This window comes from Oncorhynchus mykiss, chromosome 12 (genome assembly GCF_057628025.1).
Source record: "Oncorhynchus mykiss isolate SJ-2025 chromosome 12, ASM5762802v1, whole genome shotgun sequence".
In the NCBI taxonomy this organism is placed as follows: domain Eukaryota; kingdom Metazoa; phylum Chordata; class Actinopteri; order Salmoniformes; family Salmonidae; genus Oncorhynchus; species Oncorhynchus mykiss.
This window is the reverse complement of record NC_143033.1, coordinates 89,937,206-89,959,401: the sequence shown is the minus strand read 5'-3', so window position 1 is coordinate 89,959,401 and position 22,196 is coordinate 89,937,206. Positions and strand designations below refer to the sequence as shown.

General features: G+C 41.5%; 3 protein-coding genes across 6 annotated transcripts; 1 reads left to right on the top strand and 2 right to left on the bottom strand.

Moving 5' to 3' along the window:
- Positions 1 to 2,907: 2,907 nt before the first annotated feature.
- LOC110486795 (salivary gland specific protein SAGSIN1) lies at positions 2,908 to 3,505 on the bottom strand. The gene is made up of 2 exons (XM_021558621.3): positions 3,326 to 3,505; positions 2,908 to 2,958 (listed from the first exon to the last, which is right to left on the bottom strand). Exons 1-2 carry the CDS (start codon positions 3,503 to 3,505, stop codon positions 2,938 to 2,940), a joined length of 201 nt encoding a protein of 66 aa, XP_021414296.1. The 3' UTR covers positions 2,908 to 2,937.
- A 143-nt stretch (positions 3,506 to 3,648) lies between these two features.
- LOC110538756 (ras-related C3 botulinum toxin substrate 1) lies at positions 3,649 to 16,130 on the top strand. Its single transcript, XM_090193989.1, has 6 exons — positions 3,649 to 4,520; positions 10,988 to 11,059; positions 14,094 to 14,211; positions 14,467 to 14,529; positions 14,808 to 14,967; positions 15,256 to 16,130. The coding sequence occupies exons 1-6, from the start codon at positions 4,486 to 4,488 to the stop codon at positions 15,384 to 15,386; spliced, it is 579 nt and encodes a 192-aa protein (XP_090050115.1). The 5' UTR covers positions 3,649 to 4,485; the 3' UTR covers positions 15,387 to 16,130.
- A 1,428-nt stretch (positions 16,131 to 17,558) lies between these two features.
- LOC110486793 (winged helix repair factor 1) lies at positions 17,559 to 21,090 on the bottom strand. Of its 4 annotated transcripts, none has more exons than XM_090193986.1 (8): positions 21,032 to 21,090; positions 20,035 to 20,193; positions 19,696 to 19,794; positions 19,456 to 19,601; positions 18,887 to 19,122; positions 18,430 to 18,527; positions 18,199 to 18,346; positions 17,559 to 17,763 (listed from the first exon to the last, which is right to left on the bottom strand). In XM_090193986.1, the coding sequence occupies exons 3-8, from the start codon at positions 19,790 to 19,792 to the stop codon at positions 17,718 to 17,720; spliced, it is 771 nt and encodes a 256-aa protein (XP_090050112.1). In that variant the 5' UTR covers positions 19,793 to 19,794; positions 20,035 to 20,193; positions 21,032 to 21,090; the 3' UTR covers positions 17,559 to 17,717. The 4 variants fall into 4 exon arrangements, with proteins under 4 accessions (XP_090050112.1, XP_090050111.1, XP_090050113.1 ...); XM_090193985.1 differs by having other exon boundaries at positions 20,976 to 21,062; XM_090193987.1 differs by having other exon boundaries at positions 20,541 to 21,060.
- Between the last annotated feature and the right edge of the window lie 1,106 nt (positions 21,091 to 22,196).

Sequence of the window (22,196 nt, the reverse complement as noted above, 5' to 3'; positions counted from 1 at the left end):
CAAATTTGAGTAGGCATAATTAATTTCAACATCTTCATTTTAATTGGACTTCATTTTACTAACAACAATGGGGCTTTGTGTTGGAGCCTATTTCTACCTATTTAAGAAATAAGAGGTAAGCTTCCTGTTTGACAGACAAAATTAGGCTATAGGCTGCTATCCATAAGCTATTAAGTTAAACCCGAAACTCGAAATGAAGGGGTATGAGAGGGTTTACCATAGGCCTATTTTTATGAAAGAAAATGGCAAAAAGCACAGACCTACCTCTTGTTTGCTTAAGATTTGGAAGAAAATAAAATGGATGCGATTATATAAAGTGATCTATAACAGCGATTTGGGCCGCAATGCTTTATGCTAGAAACAAGCTGTAAAATACCAAGGAAAGACTCCCATGCATATAGGGATATTATTGTTTCATTTCTTTGACATTCAGATGCTGAGCTACAACCTGATATAGCTGAGGAGACACATATTTTTACTTTAATTCTGTCACTATCAATTGATTGAGCTATTCACTTTCTGTACAATAGAATATGTTTAAACCCAGACAGATTTTAGGGAAACCCTAGCCAGCAGCTTACATTTTTCTGCGTCGGTAGCAGGTCTACTCTGTATGGGGTGGAAAGTTTTGAAAGTACTATGCTCAGATTCCTAATGACGTCTCAGATTTTATTATTTGCAAATAGGGACAGTTTAGTCGCAAACAGGACAATGATTTGGCATTGGAGAAATATGTTAAGATTAACACATAGGCCTATCTCTCTATCCATTCTTAGCCTGTGATTTGGGGAATTTGCGCGGTATTAAAACAATTCTGCTAATATGTAATTTTTTTAAATAAAAGGCCATTTTTTATTGGTCCTGCAAATACGATGAAAGATTCATGCAATGCTTTTACAATAAAGGAGATCTTTCCACCCCTACTCTTGCTATCAACATTCCTGAGTTGCCATATAATGTTTACAGGATGAAGAACAGTTTCTAAAACTGCATATCTAAGGTTCTGGTCTGTCCAAGAAGTGAGGGTAAACGGTAGGCATGTTCTCTGCTATTCACTTTATTTAAATGATCATTTTAGGTATAGAGGGTCACTTGTTTTTTCAAGCATTCAGGGAGGGTTTAGGTCAAATATGTTTTGCTGAAGGAATTGAGAACCATTTTCATTTCAGAGGTCTGATTTTCTCCATGTAACCCTTATATAATGTTCACTCCCTTACAATATGTTTCTAAGACAATCTTTAACAGATCAATGGACCAATGGATCATCTTGATTGCAGACAATGTCCTGCTTCATCCATAAGGGGATATGTTGAATTGACTGTAATTAAATTGTCTGAAATCCACTTTTAATTAAATGAATTGATCACATTGTAAATGATCTGTGGGCTATGAAATCCATCTTGGGAGGATGAATGAATGACCTCAATAGTCACACTGTTCTTTGAAATGGTATCTCTGCTATGCCCTCTGGACACTCTCTAATAATAGATTGGATAAGATATACAGGTTAAATAACAGATTTAACACAAAAATCCTTACTATAGATCTTACCCACTTAAGTAAACATTACCATGAGGGTGTAGAAGGGTAGAGGTTTGTGTATGAATCCAAGATGATGAATCTTATAACCTTAAAGTTATTTCATAGAATGTAAATGACAGAAATAGATGATTGTTTAATAATTTATTGTTTCCAAGGAGGTACAACCATATTAAATTCCTTACCCTTTTAATACAGTGACTCGAGAATTGACAAAACCCACAAACACTTTACTGAGAAATAAGGATGAGTGCATACCTAAGACAAAATCATAAACCATTTATTTCAAATCTAAAATGCCACCTCGTTAGCTCCATTGACCGATAGAGAGAAGTGGGTGACAAGTGTGTGTTTGTGTGTCATGCAGTCATTCCTTTCCTGGATCCTTCCTGTTTGTCTGACACCTACACTGCAACATTCCATTCCAAATCAGTGAGAAGAAGTGACACTAAGGATAGATGCACATTACACAACAAGCACCTTGCCCTTTCTATAACTGAAAGGTGACCGTACCCATACTGAAAGGTGACCGTACCGAGACTGAAAGGTGACCGTACCCATACTGAAAGGTTGTAACAGTAGCCCTGCTGAGCTACACTGAAAGGTTGTAACAGTAGCCCTGCTGAGCTACACTGAAAGGTTGTAACAGTAGCCCTGCTGAGCTACACTGAAATGTATCCTCTTCCACTTTCCAACTCACTGCACCATCTTTCCATTGGCAAACAAACTTTTCCAAAACCGCTCAAAAAAAATGCCCAAACCACTGAGAATAGAAAACATGCACTGGTTTATGTCATGCGGTGGAGATGCAAACTAGTGGATACTTGTGTTTCATTATGAGGGGAACTATATGACAAGTTTCCAGTTTTCCTTCGGAGACGACTACAGATGAGCACGGATGAACACGTCAAACAGAACTCTAAGAGGAAGAAGAAATAAGGTTCCAAAAACATTCATTCCATTGTTGTCATTGTAATTTTTGTTTCTCAGTCCTCCTTGTGGTCTGCGACAAAAAGGCAGTGTCGAATTCCACTGGTCATCCTTTCCTATGTCTCCTCTGACCAGATGGGCAGCTCAAGAATCTCTGGTGGCGAGTGGCTGTGAGGGATATATCCCAGTACAACCTCACAGATCTCTGCACTCCCCGGCGGCCATTGTTAATGACATCATCATGGTGTCCTTCCCAGACAAAGGCACTGGGTTCCTATGACAAGGGGTGGCTGAGACAACGGCCGTGTAACATTGCGCATTGTCACACTGGCCCCTGATACTAGTGCCCTCTTCCACATTGTTGATTGTGTGAGGTCTGCAGGGTCTCTTTGGGAAGTTCTGACTGAAGATGCCCACTAATGAGCAGTCAGGGGTGTTGGGTCCTCAATTGTGGCAGTTGTAACACACTCAGTGAATCTCAATATGGACCTGCAAATAGGAAAATACAAAGACAGTTAGCTAAAAATTGGAAATCTGACATATTGTAAATGTATGAAAACAAGAAATGACACTCAACAAAGCATGACGTGTCAAAGTGGGCAGTGGCTGTCTAAATCTGCCTCCTTTATGGTCGTGATACTGTACTTCAAACTTGATTTGCATTGCCAAACCTTATGCTGTGGCTTCTTAGATTAGCTAGCAAACTAGCAAATTACCTTAATTTTTTATTTAGCCGTCGCGTTAACGAACGTTAGCTAGCATCTAAAATAGCTCAGTCAATCTGTGAAGATAAAATGTTCGCTTTAGCTAACTGTATGCACCGTTTAGGTGCAAGGTTAGCCAGGAATATGTTTACCTGTAATCGCACATTGAACATCATCGAAGCGATGAGGTAGAGGTATGGGAATCTGATTCGCAGTCGCCACGCGAGATCAAAAAATATCAACAAAGTCCTCGTCAATCCTTTAGAAAACACCCCATAAGTCCGACCAGCGGACCCCGAAAAACGGAACACTAAATAAGACAGACCCGCCATAAAACAATATCTACAACGGAGATTATCCACCGGAATCTTATTTACAAGTTAAGAAGATACAACAGTGCACACTGCCATCGTTGTCTGGAGTTTTAAACATTCATATTTTCGTCTTTTGACGAGGTACCCCACCCCAACCGAAAAATCCACCATTATTTTCCAGTTTTGGTCAAACGGAACATTAGTGTGACTCACGGAAGTTGCAATGCAATGATATCCGGCTACGTCATCATGGTGTAACTGTCTATGGTGTCCGTAAATACTCTTGTTATTTTTTTGGAGAATATAATCATTTGGATAAACTCGTCTCTCGTATACTCTTCTGGTTACTATGTATACCAGATACCTTTGCATACCATACCGTATATCAACATCACGATGTCAGCATATTATCTTCTGTTAACTCCACGCTACCTGAAAACTGAAAGTTGTTCACACTTCTCAAAAGTGTATTTTGGTACACGTTTTCAAACGGCTAACTTACTTATAAATAATTGGACGTATGTTGTGTGAAAGATACAAGTTCATATCCCTTTTCTTAATTTCATGCTTCTTTCGTTTTTCACAATGTACTGTCTTTTGTTTTAGGATTAAACCACTGCACATCAGTGATTTAAATCCGTGCGTGGGCGTCTAAAGCAACCGGAAGTGACCCGGTGAACGGATAGTTCCGCACGGTTTTGCGATGTAAAACGCAGCTCTGTTTTTTTCTTCAATGGGTGGTAGCAGCTGTTTGCTCCATAATTTCCAGTTGAGAAAGTATGGGAATGTAGCAAGATCACTTCAAAAAAATATCTTATCGGACACTTTCGAAAAGACACACATTAACCTTGTCAATCAGTCTTACTTTGACCAAATAATTACAGACATTTCAAGTTTGAACAAGTTTAGACAAAATAGTGGGTAACTGAGCTAGCACCCAAGCTAGTAAACGGACTTAGCGACGCATCTGGACCAGTCTGGTAGTACGGTCCGGAACAATGCAGGCCATAAAGTGTGTCGTGGTTGGGGACGGGTAAGTTTATGAACGTTTACTAACTATAAATACACGATGTACCATTGTAGCTAAGTGACTATCTATATTTGGTGTGAATGTCAAATAAATAATATAGCTAGCAAATGTGTTAACTTGCTAGCTAACGTTAGTTAGCTAGGTGAAAAGTTAGCTAAAGGCTAGGTAACTACCAAACTAACAAGTTCAATGACAATCCAACATTACGCAAGCAAATACATGCTTATTCTCACAATTGTTATTTGTGCAAATCAGCTGGTTTAGTCCCCATCAATGTGACTAAATTAAGTGGGTGTGTAAACTTTATGAATTAAATCACTGCTCTGCCATAGCTGTGTACATTCAGATGCTGAAACATGTCTATATTCTCGCCAAATATCTCAAACTTCGCTACCAATTATTATTTTGTTTTTTGTTAAAATACGGATAATGTTGGCCAAAAATGATATTGCGATATGTAACTATCGATTTTCCCCCATCACTAGTAACTATACGTCGATACTTAAACATTTAAATTATTAAACACTTACCGTATACCTGTGTTTGTCCTCTGTTGTTGCAGGCCATTTGTTTGCTGAAATCATACTTTTTTATAAAACGCTAATAAAATACAACCACCGACTGTTTCCCGGTTGCTGTATGATGGCAACTCCGCGCAAATGCGCTTGTGCCAATTGAATCAACATGGAAACAGTCAGCGATTGTATTTGATGAACATTTTATTAAAAGGTAGGGCTTAAAGCAAAAAAATAAAGGCACGCAACAGAGGACAAACAGATACATGTAAGGGTTTACAAATGTATATTATTGAAGTCGGAGGTTCCTTTCAAAACTCCAGTCTGCACTCAACTTAATGGAGGAGTTGAGGTACTTGGCAAGCTGTATTTGAAGCTTTTGTATTTTTTGGGCTCCAGTTTATTTCTGTCATTGTTTACTTGGTTATTTCATTGAATCTAAATTGTGAAAACAGTTAACTGGTATTCATCTTTGCCAGCAAGCTAATGTTACCATAGAAACATTTTCCAGGTGTGAAGTAAAGAGAGGGAAAGGGGATACCTAGTCACTTACCCACTGAATGCATTCAACTATCTCAGACCATTACAGGTGGACTGACTCACTCAATATATGAATATTAATGTCTGGATCATAGGGAGTATTTCATCTAGACTGTATAAATCTCCTTGAAGTTTGCTGTTCCCAACCAAGTTAAATGGCCTAAGGTGTGAGTGTGGTAATAAGACGTGGTGACTCACTGCACTTCACCAACCTCTGTTTGCTAACCAGGTAGATACAAACCCTTTGCTAGTGGTTGGTAGGTAGGTATTACCCAACAAATAGGTAACAAACTTGGTAACATATTTGAGTTACCCTAGTGGTGCTGGTCAAACCTGTTCCTCACCTGGCTGGTATTTAGCCATTCAAATAACTGTGCACTTTTGGATGACCGTATCAGAAAACTCTGATCTGTTTGGGCGCTCCTCATAATGTGTAGGAGGGAGGGGAGGGTGTACACAACAGAGGATGTAGCCTCTGGGCTGGGTGTGGTGGATATTGTAGGTAGCAGGATAAATTAAAGCCCACATGTCATAGATGGAACCACGGCTGAACTGTTCTATTCTTTGATTTAAGGAGGTAATATAACTGTCCACTCCCATTCGTCGGCTAGCTTTTTATCTTTTGAAATAGTAACTAGGCCACATTTCAAAGAGTTACGGACGTGAGTTGGTTTTACTGAACCTCAGATCAATGAAAAAAAAGCAGGTGATCCTCTGAAATGTGCGATTGTCAATAGAGGTCGACCGATTATGATTTTTCAACACCGATACCGATTATTGGAGGGTTTAAAAAAGCCGATGCCGATTAATCGGCTGATTTTTAAAAAAAATTGCTAAATGTGCAGGTTTAAAAATATATACTTGATTTTAAGAAAGGCATTGGTGTTTATGGTTAGGTACACGTTGGAGCAACGACAGTCCTTTTTCGCGGATGCGCACTGCATCGATTATATGCAACGCAGGACACGCTAGATAAACTAGTAATATCATCAACCATGTGTAGTTATAACTAGTGATTATGATTGATTAAGTTTAATTCTAGCTAGCAACTAGCTAGCATTACGACTCAGACACAATAGGTATGTGGCAGGGTCTACAGTCAATCACGGATTACAAAAAGAAAACCAGCCCCGTCACGGACCAGGATGTCTTGCTCCCAGGCAGACTAAATAACTTTTTTGCCCGCTTTGAGGACAATACAGTGCCACTGACACGGCCCGCAACCAAAACATGCAGACTCTCCTTCACTGCAGCTGAGGTGAGTAAAACATTTAAACGTGTTAACTCTCGCAAGGCTGCAGGCCCAGGCGGCATCCCCAGCCGCGCCCTCAGAGCATGCGCAGACCAGCTGGCTGGTGTGTTTACGGACATATTCATTCAATCCTTATCCCAGTCTGCTGTTCCCACATTCTTCAAGAGGGCCACCATTGTTCCTGTTCCCAAGAAAGCTAAGGTAACGACTACCGCCCCGTAGCACTCACTTCCGTCATCATGAAGTGCTTTGAGAGACTAGTCAAGGACCATATCACCTCCACCCTACCTAACACCCTAGAACCACTCCAATTTGCTTACCGCCCAAATAGGTCCACAGACGATGCAATCTCAACCACACTGCACACTGCCCTAACCCATCTAGACAAGATGAATACCTATGTGAGAATGCTGTTCATTGACTACAGCTCGGCATTCAACACCATAGTACCCTCCAAGCTCGTCATCAAGCTCGAGACCCTGGGTCTCGACCCCGCCCTGTGCAACTGGGTACTGGACTTCCTGGCGGGCCGCCCCCCAGGTGGTGAGGGTAGGTAACAACATCTCCACCCCGCTGATCCTCAACACTGGGGCCCCACAAGGGTAAGTTCTGAGCCCTCTCCTGTACTCCCTGTTCACCCACGACTGCGTGGCCACGCACGCCTCCAACTCAATCATCAAGTTTGCGGACGACACTACAGTGGTAGGCTTGATTACCAACAACGACGAGACGGCCTACAGGGAGGAGGTGAGGGCCCTCGGAGTGTGGTGTCAGGAAAATATCCTCACACTCAACGTCAACAAAACTAAGGAGATGATTGTGGACTTCAGGAAACAGCAGAGGGAACACCCCCCTATCCACATCGATGGGACAGTAGTGGAGAGGGTAGTAAGTTTTAAGTTCCTCGGCGTACACATCACAGACAAACTGAATTGGTCCACCCACACAGACAGCATCGTGAAGAAGGAGCAGCAGCGCCTCTTCAACCTCAGGAGGCTGAAGAAATTCGGCTTGTCACCAAAAGCACTCACAAACTTCTACAGATGCACAATCGAGAGCATCCTGGCGGGCTGTATCACCGCCTGGTATGGCAACTGCTCCGCCCACAACCGTAAGGCTCTCCAGAGGGTAGTGAGGTCTGCACAACGCATCACCGGGGGCAAACTACCTGCCCTCCAGGACACCTACACCACCCGATGTCACAGGAAGGCCATAAAGATCATCAAGGACAACAACCACCCAAGCCACTGCCTGTTCACCTCGCTATCATCCAGAAGGCGAGGTCAGTACAGGTGCATCAAAGCTGGGACCGAGAGACTGAAAAACAGCTTCTATCTCAAGGCCATCAGACTGTTAAACAGCCACCACTAACATTGAGTGGCTGCTGCCAACACACTGACTCAACTCCAGCCACTTTAAAAATGGGAATTGATGGGAATTGATGTAAAATATATCACTAGCCACTTTAAACAATGCTACTTAATACAATGTTTACATACCCTACATTATTCATCTCATATGTATACATATATACTGTACTCTCATCTACTGCATCTTTATGTAATACATGTATCACTAGCCACTTTAAACTATGCCACTTTGTTTACATACCCTACATTACTCATCTCATATGTACAGTGCCTTGCGAAAGTATTCGGCCCCCTTGTACTTTGCGACCTTTTGCCACATTTCAGGCTTCAAACATAAAGATATAAAACTGTATTTTTTTGTGAAGAATCAACAAGTGGGACACAATCATGAAGTGGAATGACATTTATTGGATATTTCAAACCTTTTTAACAAATCAAAAACTGAAAAATTGGGCGTGCAAAATTATTCAGCCCCCTTAAGTTAATACTTTGTAGCGCCACCTTTTGCTGCGATTACAGCTGTAAGTCGCTTGGGGTATGTCTCTATCAGTTTTGCACATCGAGAGACTGACATTTTTTCCCATTCCTCCTTGCAAAACAGCTCGAGCTCAGTGAGGTTGGATGGAGAGCATTTGTGAACAGCAGTTTTCAGTTCTTTCCACAGATTCTCGATTGGATTCAGGTCTGGACTTTGACTTGGCCATTCTAACACCTGGATATGTTTATTTTTGAACCATTCCATTGTAGATTTTGCTTTATGTTTTGGATCATTGTCTTGTTGGAAGACAAATCTCCGTCCCAGTCTCAGGTCTTTTGCAGACTCCATCAGGTTTTCTTCCAGAATGGTCCTGTATTTGGCTCCATCCATCTTCCCATCAATTTTAACCATCTTCCCTGTCCCTGCTGAAGAAAAGCAGGCCCAAACCATGATGCTGCCACCACCATGTTTGACAGTGGGGATGGTGTGTTCAGCTGTGTTGCTTTTACGCCAAACATAACGTTTTGCATTGTTGCCAAAAAGTTCAATTTTGGTTTCATCTGACCAGAGCACCTTCTTCCACATGTTTGGTGTGTCTCCCAGGTGGCTTGTGGCAAACTTTAAACAACACTTTTTATGGATATCTTTAAGAAATGGCTGTCTTCTTGCCACTCTTCCATAAAGGCCAGATTTGTGCAATATACGACTGATTGTTGTCCTATGGACAGAGTCTCCCACCTCAGCTGTAGATCTCTGCAGTTCATCCAGAGTGATCATGGGCCTCTTGGCTGCATCTCTGATCAGTCTTCTCCTTGTATGAGCTGAAAGTTTAGAGGGACGGCCAGGTCTTGGTAGATTTGCAGTGGTCTGATACTCCTTCCATTTCAATATTATCGCTTGCACAGTGCTCCTTGGGATGTTTAAAGCTTGGGAAATCTTTTTGTATCCAAATCCGGCTTTAAACTTCTTCACAACAGTATCTCGGACCTGCCTGGTGTGTTCCTTGTTCTTCATGATGCTCTCTGCGCTTTTAACGGACCTCTGAGACTATCACAGTGCAGGTGCATTTATACGGAGACTTGATTACACACAGGTGGATTGTAATTTATCATCATTAGTCATTTAGGTCAACATTGGATCATTCAGAGATCCTCACTGAACTTCTGGAGAGAGTTTGCTGCACTGAAAGTAAAGGGGCTGAATAATTTTGCACGCCCAATTTTTCAGTTTTTGATTTGTTAAAAAAGTTTGAAATATCCAATAAATGTCGTTCCACTTCATGATTGTGTCCCACTTGTTGTTGATTCTTCACAAAAAAATACAGTTTTATATCTTTATGTTTGAAGCCTGAAATGTGGCAAAAGGTCGCAAAGTTCAAGGGGGCCGAATACTTTCGCAAGGCACTGTATATACTGTACTCGATACCATCTATTGCATCTTGCCTATGCCACTCTGTACCATCACTCATTCATATATCTTTATGTACATATTCTTTATCCCTTTACACTTGTGTGTATACGGTAGTAGTTTTGGAATTGTTAGTTAGATTACTCGTTGGTTATTACTGCATTGTCGGAACTAGAAGCACAAGCATTTCGCTACACTCGCATTAACATCTGCTAACCATGTGTAAGTGACAAATTTTTTTTTATTTGATTTTGACCTTGGCTTCCTACTGCATTCGTGTAACAGGCGGGCTCCTCGTGAGGCAGGTGGTTAGAGCGTTGGACTAGTTAACCGTAAGGTTGCAAGATTGAATTCCTGAGCTGACAACGTAAAAATCTGTCGTTCTGCCCCTGAACAGGCAGTTAACCCACCGTTCCTAGGCCGTCATTGAAAATAAGAATGGGTTCTTAACTGACTTGCCTAGTTAAATAAAGATTAAATAAAGGTGTAAAAAATATAATATACAGATTTCCGATTGTTATGAAAACTTGAAATCGGCCCTAATTAATCGGCCATTCCGATTAATCAGTCGCCCTCTAATCATCAATGTGTGATAATTAATGTGTAGAGCATGGCATCAGACATCTTGGCGGAGGCTAGGCCTAATCTCAACCTTACTCATTTGAACCAAGTCTGAGTTCCTGGCTGCAGGGCATTCAATCGTTCAAGGTAGATTTTGAAGTCTGTGTTGTCCATCCACCCAGATTCAAGTTTGGTAGGGACCTCAATGCCCTCTATAATAGACCATAGCCATGTCTTAAGCATGGTTCTTTCAGAGGATCGACATCATGCTATAAAATTGGCATATGGCATGCACACCTATGATTTGTTCCATAACATTGACATGTACCTTTTATCTTCTCTTCCAGAGCTGTGGGTAAGACATGTCTGCTGATCAGCTACACGACCAACGCCTTCCCTGGAGAGTACATCCCCACAGTGTGAGTACCTCTACAGCCCCCGGTTGGGAGGTCTGGCCTGGGAACCCCCTGAAGCCAGACACCCCCAGCACCACACCCCTCTAATTCTCCCCTTGTCTCAGTCTCCACAACCATTATTCAGGCTAGATAGGGAGGGAATCTCTACATAGCTATCTTTTGCCCCTCACCTAAACTTGCAAATAAGATTTCAATTGGATTTGGTGGGAAAATGTTTGTTGGCAGCTTGGGATGCTTATCATGCTAACCTGGGGGCCTTAGCATCATACCGGTAGCGTTTGCCAGCCAAGAGTACATAGCATCTCTGAACAGAGTGCCAGACGTAATTTGCTAACCAATTGTACATGTAGAATCACATGAAAATGTTGTCAGTCAGACGTCCACTGGCGGGGTGGTCCCTAAAACATACTGCGCCAAACAAACGGCAGATGGCCGGCAGATCGACATTCGTTGGGTTGTGTGCGCTCCCTTAGGGGAAGAAATACTTGGAAAACACGGCAACATAAATTACCAGAAGGGTTTTTAGGTCTTATCTGACCTAGCACTAACTTGTTATGTTGATCTGTATCAGTGACATAAACTGGTTTAGATAAGTGACCAGATTTTCTATTATTGATGGTCACTGGTCAGATTTACCAAGAGTTTTTCACCAGTTTGAACCAGTTCTTCATAAGAGGGAATACTGTAAAACATTCAAATAATAATGTTAAAGGGGAAATCTGCAGCTGCTACTTCCATTTTTGGACTTCTAAATGAATGAGAGAGACCCATTGATTCTTAAAGAATATAACTGATAAATGCCCCATGAGCTTAGTTTACAGTGCATTGCGAAAGTATTCGGCCCCCTTGAACTTTGCGACCTTTTGCCACATTTCAGGCTTCAAACATAAAGATATAAAACTGTATTTTTTTGTGAAGAATCAACAACAAGTGGGACACAATCATGAAGTGGAACGACATTTATTGGATATTTCAAACTTTTTTAACAAATCAAAAACTGAAAAATTGGGCGTGCAAAATTATTCAGACCCTTTACTTTCAGTGCAGCAAACTCTCTCCAGAAGTTCAGTGAGGATCTCTGAATGATCCAATGTTGACCTAAATGACTAATGATGATAAATACAATCCACCTGTGTGTAATCAAGTCTCCGTATAAATGCACCTGCACTGTGATAGTCTCAGAGGTCAGTTAAAAGCGCAGAGAGCATAATGAAGAACAAGGAACACACCAGGCAGGTTCGAGATACTGTTGTGAAGAAGTTTAAAGCCGGATTTGGATACAAAAAGATTTCCCAAGCTTTAAACATCCCAAGGAGCACTGTGCAAGCGATAATATTGAAATGGAAGGAGTATCAGACCACTGCAAATCTACCAAGACCTGGCCGTCCCTCTAAACTTTCAGCTCATACAAGGAGAAGACTGATCAGAGATGCAGCCAAGAGGTCCATGATCACTCTGGATGAACTGCAGAGATCTACAGCTGAGGTGGGAGACTCTGTCCATAGGACAACAATCAGTCGTATATTGCACAAATCTGGCCTTTATGGAAGAGTGGCAAGAAGAAAGCCATTTCTTAAAGATATCCATAAAAAGTGTTGTTTAAAGTTTGCCACAAGCCACCTGTGAGACACACCAAACATGTGGAAGAAGGTGCTCTGGTCAGATGAAACCAAAATTGAACTTTTTGGCAACAATGCAAAACGTTATGTTTGGCGTAAAAGCAACAGCTCATCACCCTGAACACACCATCCCCACTGTCAAACATGGTGGTGGCAGCATCATGGTTTGGGCCTGCTTTTCTTCAGCAGGGACAGGGAAGATGGTTAAAATTGATGGGAAGATGGATGGAGCCAAATACAGGACCATTCTGGAAGAAAACCTGATGGAGTCTGCAAAAGACCTGAGACTGGGACGGAGATTTGTCTTCCAACAAGACAATGATCCAAAACATAAAGCAAAATCTACAATGGAATGGTTCAAAAATAAACATATCCAGGTGTTAGAATGGCCAAGTCAAAGTCCAGACCTGAATCCAATCGAGAATCTGTGGAAAGAACTGAAAACTGCTGTTCACAAATGCTCTCCATCCAACCTCACTGAGCTCGAGCTGTTTTGCAAGGAGGAATGGGAAAAAATGTCAGTCTCTCGATGTGCAAAACTGATAGAGACATACCCCAAGCGACTTACAGCTGTAATCGCAGCAAAAGGTGGCGCTACAAAGTATTAACTTAAGGGGGCTGAATAATTTTGCACGCCCAATTTTTCAGTTTTTGATTTGTTAAAAAGGTTTGAAATATCCAATAAATGTCGTTCCACTTCATGATTGTGTCCCACTTGTTGTTGATTCTTCACAAAAAAATACAGTTTTATATCTTTGTTTGAAGCCTGAAATGTGGCAAAAGGTCGCAAAGTTCAAGGGGGCCGAATACTTTCGCAAGGCACTGTAACTGTCATACCCCAGCAGAACCCAAAATGTATGCTTGTTTAACTCCAATGTTTGTAATTATTGTAAATGTAAACCAACACTGAATGGGTATTCAACTCTTACCCCATGAGGTTTGGTGCCTGCTGGTTTTCTGTTCTACCTGATAATTAATTGCCCTAACTTGGTGTCACAGGTCTAAATTGGTCTATCATTTTGATATCTTGGATGGTCAGTCATTGCATCCATAGGTCAGTCTGAATTGAAATGGTTACATTTCTCCAGGGCCATCCTTCAGCTTTCTACCAAAAGTGGTGGGGAGATGCTTTATAGTTTCACCTGTTGATTGTCCCTTTAAATAAGGATTACGAGCTTATGTAAAAACATCTATAGATGTTCTTCTATTCCCTTATAGAAGTATGATTTATAGTTAGTCTGATACATACAGCTAGGCACTTTAGGTTTTCTCATCAAGTTAAATAGGATACACTTCTCTCTCCTTTGTTGTCTTAAGCATGGTTCTTTCAGAGGATCGACATCATGCTATAAAATTGGCATATGGCAATTGATTATTAGCCTATACCCAAACTCAGAGCGGTTGACTGATCCCTACAGGTTTGACAACTACTCTGCCAATGTGATGGTGGATGGAAAACCAGTCAACTTGGGCCTTTGGGATACAGCAGGGCAGGAGGACTACGACAGACTCCGCCCCCTCTCCTACCCACAGACAGTAAGATTGACAGACCAGACATGCATTGCCATGGGAACAGCTGAAACTTCCTTACTATTGTTTTGTTTGAAATGAAGCCTTTGTGTACTTACAGGACATTCTGTAAAAAATAGCGTAGTCCTCGTCTCTGTGAGTAATAATAAGGACGTTTTAGATATAAGGAAACACACACCTTTGTATGTAAGGAACACTGTGATTACGGAAGTGATTATCACAGGTACTGACTGAGATTATTCCCCCTCTCTCTCTCTCCAGGATGTGTTCCTTATCTGTTTCTCCCTCGTGAGTCCTGCCTCGTTTGAAAATGTCCGTGCCAAGGTGGGTGCCCTGTTTGAAGCAACTCATCATAGCTCTTAAGAATTCAATACAAGGAGCTTGTCTACAGCACATGATGATCAGTTCAAATACATTTATATTGTCTAGCTCTATTTTTCAGAGCTGCATTTAGGAAAAGACAGTCCATATTGATTCTTCATAAGATTACTGATTTTTACTGGTTATATTGATCAACCTTTTGAAAAGTCATGGAAACTGTAATGACAAATTGAATGGGAACCCTATGAAAGTGACATGCCCAATGTGGTCTCTCTTCATAGTGGTACCCAGAGGTCAGGCACCACTGCCCCAACACGCCCATCATCCTAGTGGGCACCAAGTTGGATCTGAGGGACGATAAGGACACCATCGAGAAGCTCAGGGAGAAGAAACTCACCCCTATCACCTACCCCCAGGGCCTGGCCATGGCCAAAGAGATCGGTATGTGTTCAGTGTCTATCAGTGACAATGAATGCAGGTTTAGGGAGTGTGTTTACTGTTAGGGACAATTCATGCTTTGAATGCAGATAACCTTCTCAACCAGGAGAAAGTGGTTGGACTCATGCATTACTTGTAGTCATGCTCTCTGAGTAAGGCTTTAGAAAGTGATGTCTCAAAGAGAGTGAGTGAAGAGTAACTGGCTTCTCTCCTCCTTGGACTGCACATGCACACCCTTCAGAGCCACGCATTAGTAGTAACAGTCTCCTCGTTCTCTCTCCTGTCGCTCAGGTGCGGTGAAGTACCTGGAGTGCTCGGCCCTGACCCAGCGCGGCCTGAAGACTGTGTTTGATGAGGCCATCCGGGCGGTCCTCTGCCCCCCGCCCGTCAAGAAGAGGAGAAGAAAGTGCTCCCTGCTCTAGAACCCCGCAGACAGGAAGTATCGGGAAGTGGGCACTCGTCGGGCAGGGAGACAGGCAACGCAGACACAAAAGCATTTTACTTCGGAATCTTTCCTTTTATATATAATATATTAGTCTCTACTAGTACAGCACTGGGACAAACTGTTCCTTTGTTAAAAGAAACTGAACATACAGGTAGGTTTAGGAATGGGTGACATCACTGAAGTGTAAGAAATTCCAGAGGCCTTCTAAAAATGGATTTCAACTTCTGTGAGAAGGATGATGAAATGTTTTTGATTTGTTGCTCTTACTCGTAGTCCATATTGTTTACAGTCTTTAGAGGTTGTTTTGGGTGGAGTGTGAATTTGCCAAACTGCATACTGCAGATATTAGAAGCTGTACAGCAGACAGACACTAAACTTGTTGCTATTTTTTTTAGGTTTACCTCCTTAACAGTACAGCTAATAATTTGGCATGATGCACTGCAGTTAACGGTTACATGGTTAAGATGGCATTCTATTTGTGGGGTGGCATTCTTTATAACATGGAAATCCAGAACTAGCCAAGTTAATAGCATCACCAATTTTATTTTCACCTCCAACTACTAATTAATGTACCATACATCTAATTAGACTAGGACTGAGTTTGGGAAACACTGGTCTAGCCAAGTTAATAGCATCACCAATTTTATTTTCACCTCCAACTACTAATTAATGTACCATACATCTAATTAGACTAGGACTGAGTTTGGGAAACACTGGTCTAGCCAAGTTAATAGCATCACCAATTTTATTTTCACCTCCAACTACTAATTAATGTACCATAAATCTAATTAGACTAGGACTGAGTTTGGGAAACACTGGTCTAGCCAAGTTAATAGCATCACCAATTTTATTTTCACCTCCAACTACTAATTAATGTACCATACATCTAATTAGACTAGGACTGAGTTTGGGAAACACTGGTCTAGCCAAGTTAATAGCATCACCAATTTTATTTTCACCTCCAACTACTAATTAATGTACCATACATCTAATTAGACTAGGACTGAGTTTGGGAAACACTGGTCTAGCCAAGTTAATAGCATCACCAATTTTATTTTCACCTCCAACTACTAATTAATGTACCATACATCTAATTAGACTAGGACTGAGTTTGGGAAACACTGGTGCTTTTTTTGTCGATTGGAAAAAGCGTGATCCTTCAGTATTTAATGGGAGAGCTGGCGTGCCTCGTTGCACGGTTGAACCCGTTAGTCAAAAATGTTGTATCCCCCACCCGCTCCTGCTGTGTCCTCCCTGTACTGTGACTGTCTGAACCGAATCGTTGCCTGAGAAAAACAAAGCCTGCGACTTTGAGAAGATTGGATGTGAGGACTGTTTTGGGTGTCGATGTGAGATAAAAGCACCTTTTATATTAGTCTTTGGGCATTTATCAGAAACCATTAATGCAGCGATTTCTTCGTGAATAGCCCATTTGATTTACAGTAGCCACAACTACTTAGAAGGCGGAGCAAAGGAGAGAGCATTTAAATGACTGAGGAATGTTGTAACGGTAACTTAGCTACAGTCAGTAATGATGTAGTGTGTATATATTCATCTTTGGTTATCATTTGAATTCAATTGGTTATTTTGTATTAAAAAAATTCCACTGAAGTTAATCACTCACTGTATTTTTAAACAAACTATGAACGCTATATTGTTTACCAACTACAAATAAACCTTTAATTTTCCTACAAGTCTAGCCTTTTGTAATTAATGCAGATGGCATGAAATGTGCTACATATACTGATACATTTTATATTTTTTGCATTTACATATTTGAACTACAAGATATGTAACTGTTATTCAGGCATCAAGCTGCGCTCCAACTGAGCCAATGTTGTGGCCCTTTGGTTTTATGCATAAAGAAATGTCACTTTTTTGAGAACCATTACATTTGAATTCAACATACTGTGTGCATTTACTTTGCCTTTACATTTGAGGTATTCATGTCACAGTACTTAGCTTCTCAATTGAGGAATTCATATTTACAGTAGTTAGTTTCGCAATTAGTGTTTAAGCTTTTTCTTAAGGACTGACGTGCTATTGTACTTCCTCCTTTGAGGACTCTGAGCCTAAGTATAGCTGGTTGTAGGGTCCACACGTTGCAATTGTCTTAAAACAAGGACAGTCAACAAGGAACCTTAAACGATTTACAAACCAGAAAAGGCTTTATTTTACACCATTGGCATTTCACCTATTTGGCAGAAAAACAAGGCAATAAATGATTAACCAGATTCGTTGGTGTAACATGGCCTCTCGTCATGTTCAGTTGCTTTAAGGGTTTCATCCATGAAACAGGTTGTTGGGTTCAGTAGTCCACACACCGTAACAATGTTCCTGAAGTTGTGGGTATACTAAAAAAAGAAAAGAGCTGGTAATGTGGGTACAACATGACCAATTGTATTAGATACACGTCAGTCGACAAGAATAGTTGATGGCTACGCCCAGGAGTCAAGTTCCAAGTTGTCACGTGCACAAGTACAGTAACATGCTTCACTTGCAAGCCCTTCCCAGTATTCAGTCAATATCAAAAGAGTACAACTCTCCCAGGAGAAAAAATAACATGTAAGCTGTATACAGGGTCAGTCCCAGACTTACAATGTTGCAGGGATACCTGATTAGTTGAGGTAGATATGTACATGTAGGCAGGGATTAGGAGAAAGTGACTGGTAGCAGGACAGATCATAATAGTAAACAATATGGCAGCAGCATAAGTGGTGTGTGTGTGTAAGAGTGTCATGATGTTCAGGGAAAACTCTTGGTCCTACTGACATGAAAACCAGTCTCACCATTCTACTAGCTCTGCACCAATGATGTCATGGATGTGGTACTTGATCTGGAATTTAACCTGTGAGTTGGTCTGCCTCTCCTCCAGTTCTGCCTTTAAGACTTCATTATATTTGGACTTCTTAACCATGCCCAGCACAGCTTTACGACCTGGGTCAGGGGGAGGAAGATAGTAAACAGTCAACACTCCATTAGCAAAGTAGTGCTAATTACTTCTTTGTTTGGTAGCTGACCCTGTATTAGGTACTTGGTGAATCTGCCAGAGTTGGGGATGGAGAGCCACCAGCTGCCAGCGTCCCTCACAGTCAGAACCCCCGACTTCACCAGTTGCCTGGGTGGGGGTGGGAAATAGCACAAGTTATTAGTGACTCATTTACAATGGAGCAAATGCATCCAAGCAGAGACTTTCAGATACATGAAAAGGATAAGATGCAGCATAGATGACCACCCTCTCAAACATTTAAAAAAAAATCTCACACACACAGTGCCGGTTTTTTGGACAGAGATCAAGCCTAGACCAGGACTAAAAATCATGTATAATAGAGAATCTCCATTGACATAGCCTTTAAGTCCAGGACTAGGCTTATTCTGTGTCTGGGAAACAAGCTACAGTACAAACGCATTCAAACAAAGACTTTCAATACATGAAGAGACCAAGATTAATAAATAAAAAAGCAATTTCCCTCATACGTTATCTCTGAGTCTGTGAAGAGAAACTCCTTCAGCATTTTGTCTTTGTTGAAGCTCAGGTCATTGCAGGAGGGCAGCACTTTCTCCAGGAATTTATCCACTGTGCCCCGTGTCCCTCTCCCCTCCTCCCCAGCCAGGACTTTAGCCTTGTAGTCTGCAGCGAACACCAACCCAAAGGCCTCGGCATCAAAGCCCAGCTGGAACATCAACAGCTCCCCCTGTTCCCTCAAGTCACTCTAACAAAGAGATGATGAAAATGAAGATGTTGGACATTAACAGATGGATCAACCAAGGCAATGGTCTAAATTGACAACACATTTGAATATTTCTCCAGAACTAGTAGTGTTCTTCAAACCCAGTCCTGGAGACCAAAGTGTGGAGGTTTTTGTTAGTGCCCAGTACAGTGTCATCCGGGTTTGGCCGGTGTAGGCCGTCATTGTAAATAAGAATGTGTTCTTAACTGACTTGCCTAGTTAAATAAAGGTTAAATAAAAATAAAAAAAATAACACATTTGATTGAGACCACCAGGATTGAAGAACACTGCTCCAGCAATATTCATTGGGCTTACAAGCTGCCTGTCCACTTGGGTCCTATCATTGTGTATGCTGTAGAGTTGGTGTTTTAGGACAATTTGTGGAAGGGCGTCATTGAAGAGTTTGCGTGGGAATAATGTCATAAGGTCCTGCAGGATGGCTTTGACGTCCAGTGGTCCCGCTGGGGAAAGAAAGGGACAAGAAAGGAGACGGACAACAAGTCAAACACTGACACATTTAGCTAGATAGCTACATTTAAGTTTGAGGAAAGGCACCTTCTCCATTGTTGACAGCTCCAAACTGCTTCTCATTGCCAACTCTTCGTTTGTTCACTTTAAACGTGTCTGATATAAGGGCCCGTTTTCGGTTCATAACTGAGAGGCATGAAAACATTAACAATTAACATTAACAATCGTTGTGGAGTGCTAACATTAGTGGCTAGCTACAGTAGCTAGTTGTTATTATGAAGACAGACAGCAGCATGCTAACGTTAAAATAAACGAGCTTCTAGCCATTTGTCTACTACGGTAAACTTTATAATAACGGTACTAATTACAAAATATTGGTTTGTTTTCCATAAGTATATTTACTGGCAATAAAATGAATGTCCATACCTGACTTAAAGTAAGCATTGCTGTAGCAACTCTTGGTCAAACAAGATTTGCCAATCGTTTAAACATACCCCGGACAAAATGATTCTGTCAGAATGACAAGACAGCACCCGACTCCGAAACATACCGCCACCTATCCGTCAGGATCAACTGTTACACATCCTGCAAAACAGAAGTAACGTTAGCTAGCTAGCTAATAAGACGGTGGTGAGTAAATTCACATTTTGCAAAATGAGTTGCATCTGCTTTGCTTGATCAAAACATAGAAAGTAGCATGCATAACATAATGTATCATGCATGCAGTTTGTGTTGAAGGAAACTAAGTTAATACCATTGTGCATTTACTGTTAGCTAGCTAACTAGCTCGCTAGACTGCTAGCCATGCATTTGCAATGCTGAAGTTACATTGACTGGAGGGTAGTGTATTTTTAAAAAAAATGTTTTATCTGTTATTACGTCTGATGTAACATATTACAGTATTTATGTAATAACCAATACAGTGATATTACCTATCTAGTCCACATAACTACCTAATTTAGTTACGCGTGCTTTCAGCCAGTCATACGAGACAGCAGTGGCAGAAGCCGAAGGTTTGGGTCCGGTGTCTGTTATTGCTGCATACTGTATGTTAGTCGCTAGTTAGCTAGCCAGCCTACTTCTGTGGTTTGCATCCCAAAGTGTTTAGACATCACTCATGTCTAAACATTTTCTAGAAAGACTGCAGTCTCCATTAATAAATAGGAAGAAGCAATGTGATTGACCCGTTCTGTCTCTCCATCTATCCATCCTGTTCTTCCAGATCAGTTAACGGTCCAATGCAGACATTATTTGTATTTTTTTAATTTAAAAAAGTCTCAATATCAAATCATTTCTGGGTAACAATCAAGTACATTACAGGGATTGTTTTGAATTCAAATCAAAAAGAAACTAAAATAGCTTATTACCAAAGAGCAATTTCTCAAACAAGAATTTTGCTAGGAGTGGGGAGGGGAAAACCAACCTCTTGGCAGAGATGTTTGGAACTTCTTCTTCTTCTGTGGGTTTTATGGCAGACTAGAACACCGAAAGGTGTTTTGCCGCCACCAACTGGATGGGTTGAAAACACCAAAACCATACATGACATCTAAAACTAACTTAATCCACCCAAATAAAAATAGTACATTGACCAAAACAAAACTTGGCCAGGCCAGGCACGACTCCAACACCATCATTAAGTTTGCTGATGACACAACGGTGCTAGGCCTGATCACCGACAACAACGAGACAGCCTATAGGGAGGAGGTCAGAGACCTGGCCGTGTGGTGACAGGACAACAATCTCTACCTCAACGTGATCAAGACAAAGGAGATGATTGTGGATTACAGGAGCAAGCACGCCCTCATTCTCATTGACGGGGCTGTAGTGGAGCAGGTTGAGAGCTTCAAGTTCCTTGGTGACCACATCACCAACAAACTAACATGGTCCAAGCACACCAAGACAGTCGTGATGAGGGCACAACAAAACCTATTCCCCCTCAGGAGGCTGAAAATATTTGGCATGGGTTATCAGATCCTCAAAACGTTCTACTGCTGCACCATCGAGAGCATCACTGCCTGGTATGGCAACTGCTCGGCCTACGACCGCAAGGCACTACAGAGGGTAGTGCGAATGTCCCAGTACATCACTGGGGCCAAGATTCCTGCCATCCAGGACCTCTATACCAGGCGGTGTCAAAGGAAGGCCCAAAAAATTGTCTGACTCCAGCCACCCTAGTCATAGACCATTCTCTCTGCTACCGCACGGCAAGCGGTAGCGGAGAGCCAAGTCTAGGTCCAAGAGGCTTCAAAACAGCTTTCACCCCCAAGCCATAAGACTCCTGAACAACTAATCAAATGGCTACCCAGACTATCCGGGTGAGACGCAACACACGTTCCTTCTGATCAGCAGAAGTACAAAAAAATCAAAACAAGCCCGCCTCTCGTGATCATCACAGCCTTCACTTTACCCAGCACTCTCCACCAGTTCGGATATAGTCAGGTTCATAAATATTTGGGCATTGACCAAGTCATTTTCATTTTGGCTCTGTATGCCAACACAAAGGATTTGAAAGGAAAAGTGCAGACTTTCAGATTTAATTTGAGGGTATTTACATCCAAATAGTGTGAACAGAGTAGGAATTACAGCAC

Excerpts from the sequence above, each read along its gene's own strand:
- LOC110486793 (XM_090193986.1), bottom strand. The coding sequence starts at position 19,792 with ATGAACCGAAAACGGGCCCTTATATCAGACACGTTTAAAGTGAACAAA. Across the intron at positions 18,528-18,886 it reads TTCACAGACTCAGAGATAAC|GCAACTGGTGAAGTCGGGGG; the intron begins GTATGAGGGAAA and ends ACCCCCACCCAG. Across the intron at positions 17,764-18,198 it reads GGTGCAGAGCTAGTAGAATG|TATACCCACAACTTCAGGAA; the intron begins GTGAGACTGGTT and ends TTCTTTTTTTAG.
- LOC110538756 (XM_090193989.1), top strand. The coding sequence starts at position 4,486 with ATGCAGGCCATAAAGTGTGTCGTGGTTGGGGACGG. Across the intron at positions 11,060-14,093 it reads GGAGAGTACATCCCCACAGT|GTTTGACAACTACTCTGCCA; the intron begins GTGAGTACCTCT and ends TGATCCCTACAG. Across the intron at positions 14,530-14,807 it reads TTGAAAATGTCCGTGCCAAG|TGGTACCCAGAGGTCAGGCA; the intron begins GTGGGTGCCCTG and ends CTCTCTTCATAG.
- LOC110486795 (XM_021558621.3), bottom strand. The coding sequence starts at position 3,505 with ATGGCGGGTCTGTCTTATTTAGTGTTCCGTTTTTCGGGGTCCGCTGGT. Across the intron at positions 2,959-3,325 it reads TGTTCAATGTGCGATTACAG|GTCCATATTGAGATTCACTG; the intron begins GTAAACATATTC and ends TCCTATTTGCAG.